At 29.9% G+C, this 13353-nt stretch overlaps 1 protein-coding gene across 6 annotated transcripts; it reads right to left on the bottom strand.

Moving 5' to 3' along the window:
* Positions 1 to 624: 624 nt before the first annotated feature.
* Positions 625 to 12455, bottom strand: LOC140444047 (transformer-2 protein homolog beta-like). 6 transcript variants are annotated; one of them, XM_072535654.1, is made up of 5 exons: positions 12299 to 12451; positions 9702 to 9764; positions 7329 to 7468; positions 6447 to 7136; positions 625 to 1769 (listed from the first exon to the last, which is right to left on the bottom strand). In XM_072535654.1, the coding sequence occupies exon 5, from the start codon at positions 1719 to 1721 to the stop codon at positions 1008 to 1010; it is 714 nt and encodes a 237-aa protein (XP_072391755.1). In that variant the 5' UTR covers positions 1722 to 1769; positions 6447 to 7136; positions 7329 to 7468; positions 9702 to 9764; positions 12299 to 12451; the 3' UTR covers positions 625 to 1007. The 6 variants fall into 6 exon arrangements, with proteins under 6 accessions (XP_072391755.1, XP_072391753.1, XP_072391757.1 ...); XM_072535652.1 differs by lacking the exon at positions 6447 to 7136 and having other exon boundaries at positions 12299 to 12450; XM_072535656.1 differs by lacking the exons at positions 6447 to 7136; positions 7329 to 7468.
* Between the last annotated feature and the right edge of the window lie 898 nt (positions 12456 to 13353).

The following is a 13353-nucleotide window of genomic DNA, read 5'->3' on the forward strand; positions in this document are numbered from 1 at the left end:
TTGTCCACTTAAATTGAAAAAGAATTGCTGTATAATGTTCAATTTCAATAAATAGCGATGCATTCGAAGTTATGATTATAAATATAAGATATGATTATTCCTCATTCGTTTTTAAAAGCAAACAAAAATTATGAAGTTATAAATCCATAATTAATCAGGGTTTCAGACTTCTGGATTAGATTATTGGAAAAATCCACCAATAAGTTTAAAATAACCCAGGAAGAGATTTTTAATTTACACACAGCATTTAATCACATTGTAGATTCGAAAAAGAACAAACCTATATTATATAAATATAATATATTTACCATGTACCAGCGAGTTTTCAGAGGTACAATATTTTCTGTACAAAGCTAAAAATTGTCTAATTTAGGGCATTGCTCGTAATATATAGAAATAAAAGTGACTTACACCCGTACCTCAGTCCCTATTTCTCTTATTGCTTGTCGTTACTCAGTTTTTTCTCTGATTCTCATACCTACGCCGTCAATTTTTTTTATTTTCCATCCGTAATGGTCTTAACTTAGTCTCTCAATTATTTTTTAGCTCATCACTAGTGGAGTATATATATTCAAATCCTCTTTTAATTACATTTTGATTGGTTAAAAAAAATAATTTAAAAAATCTGGTGTTAGAACATTTATTGGATACTACTAACTGTAAGTCACAAATTTAAAAAAAAAATCTTAAAATTAAGTCATAATAAACACATGTTTTACAAAAAGAAGTAACGGATTGACTAAAGTATTTGAGTTAGTAATTTTTCTGTTCACAATGATGTAAACAATGACAGAAGACTGGACTTTCCAAATTTATCGCATACATTTCTTACTAATTTCCAATATGGATTATGTCAAAAAATATACATTTAGGGTAAAATCATTGACCAAATCCGCAACTAATGCCTTAAGGTATAAAACTAGATAATTTATATCTACGGTAAATTAAGCCATTACAATCTAGGAAAAAAATTAATCAAACTAAGTGCATCCAAGAAGATAGAATGTTTAATAGCGGCGAGGAGAATAACTTCTAGATCTAGAGTAACGTCTTCTTCGGCTACTACTATAGTAAGGCGATGGAGAACGCCTGTAGCGAGAACTACGGTAGTAATCATCTCTGTCCCCTCTGTCTCGGCCTCTGCCTCTATCGTAACGATCGGAATATTTGTACGTTGGTTTTCCCATATAAATTCCAGGAGTAGGTGTATGGGCTCTTTCAGTAATGGAATAATCAACACGAATACTCTTTCCATTAAGTTTCATACCGGTGCATTGTTCCTTCGCTACTTTTGCATCTTCAACATTCTCGAAGTAGACAAATGAAAAGCCTCTAGAACGTCCAGTTTTAGCATCGATAACAACTTGAACTCTTTCTACGGGACCATATTTGGACATTAAATGGTATAGTTCATCCTCGGTGGTGTAAACGCTCAATCCAAAGACTCCCAAACACCTGGATTGTTTGGGGTTGTCCCTGGTACCGGTATGACGCTTTCTGCTCGACATTGGACTGTGAGAAGACCCACGTCCGTAATCAGCTGAACGAGATCTGCTGCGAGAGTACCTTGAAGATCTGTGACGTTTTTCAGAATGAGAACGGCTTCTCGATCTTTTATCTTTGTCACCGTTTCTATAAACTTTTCTGTCGCGACTGTGACTTCTGGAGCGGCTTTTGTATTCCCTAGGTGAATCGTCGCGCCTGGGAGAATAATCGGCCATAACCTTCGGAGACAACCTCCAGAATTATCGCTCGAATGACGATGACGCCTGAAATTAGAATTAAAAATTACTGAACATAATAATTGTAATACCATAATTTACTAAATTACAAATGCCACCGAAATATTATATTGCCAGTAAAGTAATCAATTTCACGACTTTTCTAAGACTATTTACAATTTTAGTTACAAAGATATGCTCCCATAATAATAATCTAAGATCCCACTAAGATCACTACGTTCAGAACGTAGTTAATCAAACTCACATTTTTACATACATTTAAGAATAGGAAAATACATGGTTGCCATACTAACAGGTTGCTAGTCAAAAAGTGTGTTAATATTTTTAATGTAATTAATTTTCTAACAAAAATTTTATTTCGCTCATTTATTTTTTAAATAAGAGACGCTGCTCATGAAGTATATGGATGTTTTCTATTATTTATTTCAAATTAAAGCTATATTTTTTTAATATTAGGGTTGTTAGCTGTTAAAAACGCGAGATATCAAAGATAAAGTAAAATATAGTTAGCGCACAACGACGCATGCTTTAAAACACACACACTAGCCATGTGAAACCAGTGGCGTTTACGGGCTATACAGCGTTCCACGTTAAGAAAATAACATTGCGGAGATAGGGCCATGTATTTCTTATGGACGATAGAAGCGCAGCGATGCCACGATGAACACAAGCACGATTCAGGGTTGTATAATTTGTATTTTCGTTTTCAGACATGAATTAAATAATTGTTTTTTAACGTAATTGATCAAAAGTGTCCATTCGAAACAAGAGATGAAAGTAGGGAAAATGATTTTAACCCTCCTTCCCACGGGTGGGGTCTATCAGTACAACTATAAATGAAATTGCTTAATTTTTTAAATTTTTTTTTGTATTTTTTTCCTAGACTTGGTGTACCTTTTAATAGCACTGAATAGTACATTTTAGCATAATTTGGTGAAATTGTGTGAATCCCTTCAATCGCTACCTGCAAAAGTATCCTGACAGACCCCACCCGTGGGTGGGTGTTTCTTGTTTTGTACTATGGCTTGGTTAATATTGCAGCTATAAATGCATTTATTATATACTGAGATCCAATAATACGAATGCAGAATTTCGGTTTTCTCGTCGATTGTTTCTTTAGGAAGTCTTTAGGAATTGCGTTAGTCCAGAAAAATATGAAAATACGAGCCCTAAATATGCGTATATAGAGAACATCACAGTTACTTGCTGCACAATTTTCTGAAATTGAGCAAATGACGAGGGATGACCCAGCCCCACGAAAACGGGGATGTATAAGTATTATATAAAAAGAAAAACTAGGTATTTTTGCCAATTGTACAAAAACTGGTTATGTATGGAACATATAAAAGCATTTTGTGCTGATCATGTAGAAAGAAAATTTACATAATTTAACCCCCTCTATTTTCTGTTTCTAATTTTAATTTTGGATGTAACCTTTTTACTTGTATTACTGTAAGTATATAGAATAATAATGTATTCTTTTATATTTTTCTTTTGTATTTTGCCGTTCATGATTTTTTTAGTAAACTCTTGTAAAAAAATAATGGTGTTAGTTATTTCGCAGTAAACTATAAAAATATATATTGATAGACATATATGTACATTTAGGTAGTACAACATTACACGAGTAAGTTTCCTTAAAAATATTTAAAAAAAATATTTTTTTTAATAAGGAGAATATTGTTTTAAATTTGGTCCTGATAGACCCCACCCGTGTATTTGTGTCACAAGAAAGTCACCCGTGGAATGGAGGGTTAATTAAATAAATAGTATTTACAAAAGATAATTTTATTTTATCTTATTTTAATTATAGTAACGACAGTTTATTTGTTTTTCGGTAAGAATATCATATACCATGAATCATAAAAATCAGTAGAAAATATTGCTTAGTTAAATCATGCACTTTGCCGGCTATTAAAGATTTAAAAGCAAATATACGAATCGCTTGGAATGCGTAATCTAATATGCGACGATTTTTTATCAGACAACCATATATCATATTAAAAAAAAATAGCTTTAATTTGATATAAAAATATGCATATACGTCGTGATCAGCGTATTTTATTTAAAAAATAAATAAACGAAATTTTTGTTCAAAGATTATTTACTATTAATTGAATTAAAACTATTTGCCGCCACTTTTTGACTGGCAACCTATTATCAATGTATTCTATTAAATGTATGTAAGAAGAGTTTCATTAACTATGTTATGAACGTATTGGCATTGCAGTGGGATATCGTACTGTAACAATTGAATACCCCAAAATGATGAACTCAGTAAAAACCAAAAAGGTAATTAAAAAAAAAAACGATTTTAACGAAACCGGTTTTTATTTTACCTACACATTGTTATTTAAATGCTTTGTATTAAAATGCACTTTTTTGTCCAGGTCTCCGTAGCTAGACAGTGTAATTTCCAGGTATTTTATTTCCATTACTTGTTCAATCAATACTGATGCCATCAATAATTGATGATTATTGATAAAATACCTGGAAATTACACTATCTAGCTACGGAGACCTGGACAAAAAAGTGCATTTTAATAACAATGTGTAGGTAAAATTAACTTTTTGATTTTTAGGGAGTTATCATTTTGGGGTATTCAATTATTTTGCATATCAACGACACTAAAATGTAGAAATAATAAGCAATGCAAGTAGTTTAAAAATTAATTAAAACAATTGCAAATTATTTTGTCAAAATAAAAATTTGTTAATGAAAATGAGATTTGATTATAAAAAACATATTTGGTTTTAATGGCAATCATACTTTATTAGTTAGTTAAACTTTTTTAAATGAATCGGAAGATAATAGGATCAAATAAAATAATGTGTTAACACGCTTATTTATGTTTAAATATAAAAAGTTTTATATGAATAAATTTAATATAACTCCATAATTTTAATACTTATAGTATTGTACTAGCTTCATATTTACCAATAATTCTTAAGAATTGGCTTAATTACTTAATTTTACATTTTACTAAAAATAAAAAGGAATCCAATATATAAAATGTATTTCAATTTTTATGTTGCTTAACCCTCAATATTTATAATAAAAATGGGTTGAGTTTACCGAAAGTACAAGCTGATTATAGCCGCAAATGTCAAACATGGAACAAAAAATTTCGGTTTAGCAGTGTTGGCATGTTTTTTATAATGTATATGCTGTATGCTTCAAATATAAACAGATAAAAGTATATTTTGATTATATTATGTATTCTGTAATTTTTGATTTATATAAAACAAGAATGAGTAAATTTGTTTCTTTGGAGATTAATTGCAGTTAATTATTAGAAAAAATTTTTCGCAATTGGCCATTGATAGATCTGGGGATATATTTGGCAATTGTCAAATCAGCAGTTGCCAGACTGCAACATATGTTTGCCATTAATCTCGAAAGAGACAAATATTTACTCGTTATTGTTTCATTTAAATTAAAAATTGCAGAATTCATAAAATAGTATAATCAAAATATACTTTTTAAAAGCTTTCTCTCTTTATATTTGAATCATACAACATATGCATTATATAAAACGTCCCAACACTGCCAAACCGAAATATTTCATTTCATGGTTGACATTTGCAGCAATATTGCTTTTACTTTCGGCAAACTCAACCCAAAAATGAGACTGTATAACGCGTAAAAGATAATACATATATGTTCAAATCAATAAAAAATCTTTCTGCGAACATAAGGAATGTCCCTCTTATGTAATAGGACACTTTAAGCTAATGGCCAGATAGATAACCAGGAAAACATACCAAAATGATGAAAGTTAAAGGGATGACACAAAGCAGAAACAAAAAAATAACTAAGAATATACTAGAAATGTATGTATGTGTACCAAAAGAAACAAAGTAGAGAAACGCAAGATAATGAAGAAAAATTAGACCCATAACATTAATATTTATCCTGTAAGGATAAATAAGGAAATACCCGACGATGGCATTTTATACAAGTGAAAAGAATATTTCCATGAGCTAATAAATCATGAGAATGTAAAAGAGGTAGAAAATGCACCTGTTGTCCTATCATCTGAGAAATTCATAGACCTTTCAAAGATGAAATTATAAGTTCTTATGGAGGACCAGCTTTACGAAAACACATACATGGTTTAATCACCCAAATATGGTATGATAAAACAATCCCCGAAAAATGAAAATGTGGCCTTACCCAATTCAAAAGAAAGAAAATAAGTAAGAATGATCGCAAGATCATCAGTGACTACCAGTGCGGATTTCAGCCAAACTGATCTACTAGTGGTCAACATACTTTTGCTGAGGCACGTGATATAAGGCAAGGTCAACATAAACAGTCTATTTTATGTTTTTCTCTGCTTAACAGCAACTTATAGTATAATGTAAATAAAATATATACTGTTCTACTAACCATAAATCAAACATTGATATAGGTTCATGTTTCCACTGACAAAAAATTGATGAAATCTATATAATATGAGCAGATTTGGCCTAGCATTAACATAATAAAAATATTAACATGATTGCCAAAAGGTTCAGAACGTTCGTAGATAAAAAAAGTATCTACTAAATTTTTTAACTCTATACTGAAATATAAAAGTATATCAATATAACTGAAGAAAAGAAATATCAATATAAATAAAACAATTAAAATTTAATGATTATTATTTATAATAAATAATAAACAAGACATTGCTCAAAAAAATACAGTATTTTTACTTACGTCAGTGAACGTCTTGCATAGCTGATGATTTTCGTATGCTTCATACTTTTTTGAGCTATCTTGTATTTTCTTGTTAATTCATATATTTATGTTTCATCTGAGAGATGTGAATGACAAAAAATTTTCATACAAAAGAGGAAAATAGCAGTGTTCCGGAATATTTCTTTATGCAACATATGAAAGCAATATTTTGAACATTCTTCTAATATAGGATACTTCAAGACATCAGATTATTTTTCTATAATAAACATTTCTATTCAGATTTGATTTTTCGGGATTACATATCGCATTACCAGGTTTCATTTTCTCATATCCTTACAAGCAAACGTAATATTTATATCTTTAGATTTTATGTTAACACAAAAAACAAAATATTGCGCTTCCAAATGTTTCTTAATTGATTTTCAAAGAGTTTTCTTTACGTCGTTAATTTTTCGTAACTTCAAATTATTATTTGTGACATTCCTGATTATTCTGATATAGTAAGATATTTTCGACAGTCATGTGAAGATATCTTCAATATAATTCATTAGACAAGGTAATCATAATTTAACCAACTTGAATTTCATTCTGTCTTCTTGACAGAAGTGGAACAAACATTATTTTTTCTACTCCATAAATAATATTTGCTTTTACATACTTGTTACTGAGAATAAAAGATGTTAATGATAATAAACTTGATAGTTCTTCCTAAAAAATATCAAACTTGTCAATATGTACTGACAGACAACCTCTATGCAAGTATCCATGGGCAGGATTTAGGATAATGGGGGGTACTTTCAACATATATGCAAGAACACATACAAATCAGCTAATCATACACACATACCAGCTGGGGACCTTTAATTGTAACATTTATATTTAGGAAAATCAGAGACTTACCATTAAAGCTTAGTCTCCGTTTTCAAGCTCTTCTAATTTTTTTTTCAAAAATTCTACAACCGTAATAGGTGTTTTCTTCTATTCTTCCCTCTTATGAACCTCTTGCCCAAATCTTGTTTCTAAACTTGATAAAACTGCCCCTATTTTGGCCAAAAGCAGTTTATTAGTTTTTTTTGTATGTTTACATAAATAAAATAAAATAACCCAGCTTTTTCTGTATTACATTTGATAAAAGAAACAAAAAACGAATACAAGCAATGAAAGTTTCAACAAAGTTTTCTAAGAGCCACAGAAAATTTTTAATGACAAAAAAATTTTAGTTTTCAAAACTACTATATATGTATTTGTAAGTATGCCCTAAAATAGAACAACAGTTACTAAGACATAATGAATGAAAATAAGATAATTAGATTAACCAGATGATAAATGATTCAGACTTAATAAATTCCAGGGACTATTAATATGAGAGGCATGTGTGCCGCAATAGCTAAGAACTTATTTCCATAGAAAACTTATGGAGAAGTGATAATGTCATTGCAATACCACTGGATGAAATATGAAAGCATACATTCTCGTTTTCATCAAATCACTAACATACAATTATAAATCCAAATATTTTGAGTATCAGATAGGGTTTGAGAGTTCCTACCAGAAGTTTTAATTTGAAAATCTTCTAGCATATAGTAACTGGTGTTTTATATAAATAAAATTATAGCCAAAAACTACAACTTAAGAAGAAATGGTTTGTAACAAAATGAAAATTGTAGAATTCAGCAGTATTTTTTGAAGATTATTATTTGTTCAATGTATTTCATGGATGTACCATTAAAATTTCACATTTATTCATGTTTCAATTACTAAACTCTTCTTGATTGGTGAGACGTTTCCATTACTACTTGCAAAACAGTGTCATACGAGATCCGTCCCAAAAATATTCAAAGTGTATGCTAAAAAGTTACAAAACACTCCCCAGCGAGATCAGTAACTCAACATACTTGCATACACCATAGTTGGAAAATTATCTAAAAAAAGTAACCAGTTCTTAATCTTTTTTGCGATCGCTGCATTTTGTTATGCTACCAACAATTAGTCAAGCTCTCAAAATGTTGTAAACAAACTTTTCAGTTTGCTTTTAATTCAAAAAAAGTTTTACAGAAACTATTGAAAAGCAAAAGTCTTTTAGAGATGAATGTATGAGAACATCAAATAATGATTTAAATCACTTTAAAAATAGATCTTTCGCCACAACAATACCAGAATGTGAAACTTATGATTGAATATCATTCTTTGTAGTGCGTTGAAAGAAAGTGATTATGGAATTCTGAAAACTTTTGTTTGGAGAATTTTAACTCAGAAATTTGGAAATAACTCTGTGATCTAATTCCAGTTGCTCATCCATAGCAGAAAAGGATTCATTAGATGTCGATATTGACAACTTGTGTTAGCAAATAATGAAAATAAGCTTAAAAAGATCATTAACGGTAACAAAACGTGAGTTTGCAGTTACGATCCAGAAACAAAACAGTCTTCACAATTAAATACCCACAAGATCAGACAAATTAACCAGTAGTTTTGTTCATATTCTAAAACAATTGTGTGAGGCAATGAGAAAACGGCCCATTTTGGGGAACAGAGAGTGAATTCTTCATCACAATATAGCACAAACACTATTATTGTATTGGTGCAACAGTTTTTGGGAAAACATCCAGTGATCTCCTTGAAGTCATGGCAGACTGTAACATCTCGACTTTTTTAATATTAAAATATTGCTTAGGCAACGCTTCATTGACATGACACCATATAAAATAATGTGACAAGGGCACTGAAGGCCATTATAGAAACTGAAGTTTACAACTCCTTCAAACTGAATTGCTAAAGGATTGATGGAAGCTTGTTGGTCAAGTTGAATGTGGATTACTTCAATAGTTGCAAGGGGCTGTATGATGAAGAATAAAACATTATAAAGTTATGAAGAGACAGTATATTTTTGGGATAGACCTCAAATGTTTAACTGATCATCATTACCAAGGTATGCTGAGTGATATATTATGTTACAATATTTTAAATTGAGTAGTAATGGTAAAATTTATTATTTAGTTCACCTATCTGTTATTTTCTATACTCACCACCATTTAGAATCGAAACTAACAAAAAAAATGTACTTATTACTACAAACAAACTTCTTGACTACGTTAAGATGAGTACTTGTCTTGAATTGATTGTCTAGAGTGCTTGTCTTTTTGTACAGTCTTGAGTGGGTATAAAAGGACATGATGAGATCCATTATCCTCGCTCTTCTAAACTTGATACAATTGAGACAAACACTCTGACTTTATTTTTCGTAATTTCTTTAGTGCTGTGGAGATAACTTGCCTAAATTCTTAAAACTTGCTTAAATTCTTAATCTTAATTGGAGGTACTTTTCTTAATGCATGCCTGAAACAACCGAAGCCCAACAATATAAACAATGTTTGATACTTTCAATTGGTTAGTACAAAAAGAGCTATTTTATGAGTTAAGTTCAAAAAAGAATAATGTATTAGAGATTCTTAGAATTTAGCTATCTTGAAACATTTATGTTCTGGTTTTACACAATTGAAGATGAAACAGAACATTTTTGAAATATAGTACAGTATATAAAGGACAACTATTCTGAATCTGACAAGTTGTATTATGTGTAACATTCGATATTATTTATCTTCTGCATCCATATAGAATGTAGGATATTATTATAAAAGACATGAATGATAAATTGTTTGAAAATGTAAAGACATTTTTTGCCTTATACTGAATCTCATCAAATAGTGCTAGATCAAAAACAAGAAACAAACATCAACGAAATTTTCCACTATAAGCATGGTACACAGATGATTTCATCAATCTTGGATGGCAGAAAAAGTCAATATAAAAGAAAACATGGTTATAGGGTGGCCGATTAACAAACTTAGAATAAGTCATTCATGCCTTCTAGTGCCAATATGTCATCCTCTATAATTGTGTTTGGTCAAGACTATTAGTAATACAGGGTGGTGATAAAAGGCAGAAAATAAGTGAATAATGAAATTGCTTGAAGAGATACTGATGGTAATGGCTGGAAACAAGTTGAAATTTAAATAGGATATAATTTACAAATTCTAAGAATTACGAATATAGATCAGGTGTAGAAAGTATATGAAATTTGTCCGTTTTGGTAAAAATATCAGGTATTTGATTCAGTTATCACAATTGTTTAAAAACTTAAGGCACATTTTCAGAGAGGCTAACGAAATTTAAGAATGCTTGATTAAATATGATGGATTCCACACATTTGAGCAACAGACAGGTTTCACGGCACACAAAGGCTATAAAAAAATGCAGATATAAATACAAATCATAAAACACATTGGAACATACTGTTTATAATTTTTTGTAATTACACATACTTTCTAAAAGCCTGGATGTTTAACATTTTTAAATTACTATGAAATAGCTCTTTCTGGTATTCTTATTACAAAAATAACTTTTATAGCATTTAAGCCAGCTTTTTGAACAATATATGCTTGATTGGCAATATCAAATATCTCTCAATAAAACTTAGTATGGTTATCTGTACAAAATTCACATATTAGAGGCAAATTTGTAAGAGGAATTATAAAAGGTTCACTACAAAACATGAATTTTGGACAGAACTCACATCCACCTCAATAGTTCCATGTATGAAAAATTAAATCAATTCCTTGGGTTTGAAGATCCTTACAAAAATAATCTCACCATAGTCGTAACCACTTTTTTAGTTTTGCTAGCTGGCTTTGGTTGAGGACAAAAACAAGCATTTAGTTGTCAAATAGATGTTAGATAAGATTCAACATTCTCAAAAAACTGCAAAAGATTTTGACAAATGTACTATTTAATTGTAAGAATACATTTCTTATATTCCGTACTGTTTTTTGTGAATATCAGCTTGCAGATATTAGTACCAGGATAAATAAAATAGATGTGTTGTGAGATTGTGTGAATAGAAATGGGAGACAAGTTGAATACATTTGTGTAATCCACAAAATAACCCATGAAAACTGCCAAACTAAAATTGAAGTATACTTCCACTTCCATGTCAAGTAATGAGTTACAAATCAAACATCATTTTGTTAAAAATAATCAAGAGCTTAGTGGGTACCACTTCTAACTGTCTCAGGAAAATGTAATTAGATAGACCAATACAGAAGAAACCAAGGCAAAGTTATGATAGTTATGAAGTTACTCTTTTTAACAACTTGAATATTTACAAACTTACACAAAACATTTTAAAATATTAAAATTATTAAATTTTTGTTTCAGCTGGCATATTCTATTATTTATGGTAGTTTTGGAATATATTAATCAAGATGATAATATTCCACCCAATTAAAACATAAAATTGTATTCCAAATATCACATTCAATATTTTTGTTTAAGCGATAAAGTACATATCTCCATTGAGATAAGGATACCAACAAACAAGCTGTTGGTAATTTAATTTTATTATTTAAAAATAGAAAACGAATAGTTCGAGAAGATCAATAGATTGCTGGGTTCAATGCCATGGAGATAACAAACAAAGAAATGAATCTGGATTTATTAAAATAAAAACTATGCCTAATATATTATTTCCATGTAAAAACTTTTCTGTGGAAGCTATTTCCGTACACGTTTTTCAAAACCGGCACCGAAGCGAAGCAATTGAACTGGGCAAGGTCATTAAAGTTATGAAATTTCTTTTACACTTACATCTTAAAAAATATTTCATATTTGGCAAAACTTTTGAACTTAAGTTTAAAAATACAAATGAAAATTCGACTGATTCACAATGGCAGCCAAACGCTTTTAGTAGTTTGGTAAGAGCACGCCACCTTCATTTGCCGGCCATTGGAATTATCACTTACTTTTATTCATCTTATAATGCAACTAAATTAACAGAAATACACTACTAATATGTATAATATAATACTACTTACTTGAAATAAGCTTCTATAGCGTTGAATGATAAATTAAACACAAACCCCGCACATCGAGGTTCAGGAAGGAACGCTTGGTTGTGGTATGGCGGGACGAAATGACGTTTGATCGTTACAGGAAATGGACAACGGACATAGCGGAAATACTAATGTCACGTGATTAGAGATGGAAACTATAATATAAATCCACGATTATAATAATACATATAAATCAAAATTGATAGTTAACTTCCAAGCTTACGAACACAATTAAATTCTCCTTGTGCAACTTTCTTTAGATTAACAATTATATTATATTATGACTTTATCTTTTATTTACCTTAACTTGAAAATATAGGTTCTCAAACTGTCTTCTTGTGAAATGTCGATTATGTAAGTAATTAAACTTCATTGTAATTAAATTGATTATAATTAAATTTTTAACTGCAGAAAAGTAAATTCAATACCACGGTTCCTAGACTTACAGTTTTTCTGCCCAATGCTTTCAATACAGCCGACTGGCCTTTGGCTCATCGAGCAAAAAGACAAAAAAGACAAATGTCTTTTTGCTCAATGCTTTGGCAAATTTATAAACCTCAAATTATAAAAGACTATTGCCATCTCTATACGTAAAAAGTCTGTGGTTTATCTGTACATAGTTGTCAATTTGCCAAAAATGATGTTTACGCAACTTTAGGAAGATTTATTTTAAATATATTTGATCAAACTGTTAATTTGGTCATACTATAACGATACTATACAATTATTGGTAGAATTCTATATTTATTTAATCATACTGTCATGAGAAAATCATTGTATATATTATAATCATCGAGTTTATAATGTACCCTTAATATAATTACAATACATGTGTAATATTTTTTTATAGCCATTGATATATTATTATTGTTTAATTTTTAAAGAATGATATTATTTTGTTTATAGTAATGTTTAGGTACAAAATTTTAGTGTTTGGTCACAGAATAAATAAAATTTTGTTTATTATTCTGTGGCTTGGTACACATGACGTGGCTACACCGCTGTCACCGCTTTATAGTTCCAAGTCTTACCGCATG

The sequence above is a fragment of the Diabrotica undecimpunctata genome, chromosome 6 (genome assembly GCF_040954645.1).
Source record: "Diabrotica undecimpunctata isolate CICGRU chromosome 6, icDiaUnde3, whole genome shotgun sequence".
Taxonomy (NCBI): domain Eukaryota; kingdom Metazoa; phylum Arthropoda; class Insecta; order Coleoptera; family Chrysomelidae; genus Diabrotica; species Diabrotica undecimpunctata.

Coding starts and splice junctions, on each gene's coding strand:
- LOC140444047 (XM_072535651.1), bottom strand. CDS start 1,721: ATGGCCGATTATTCTCCCAGGCGCGACGATTCACCTAGGGAATACAAA.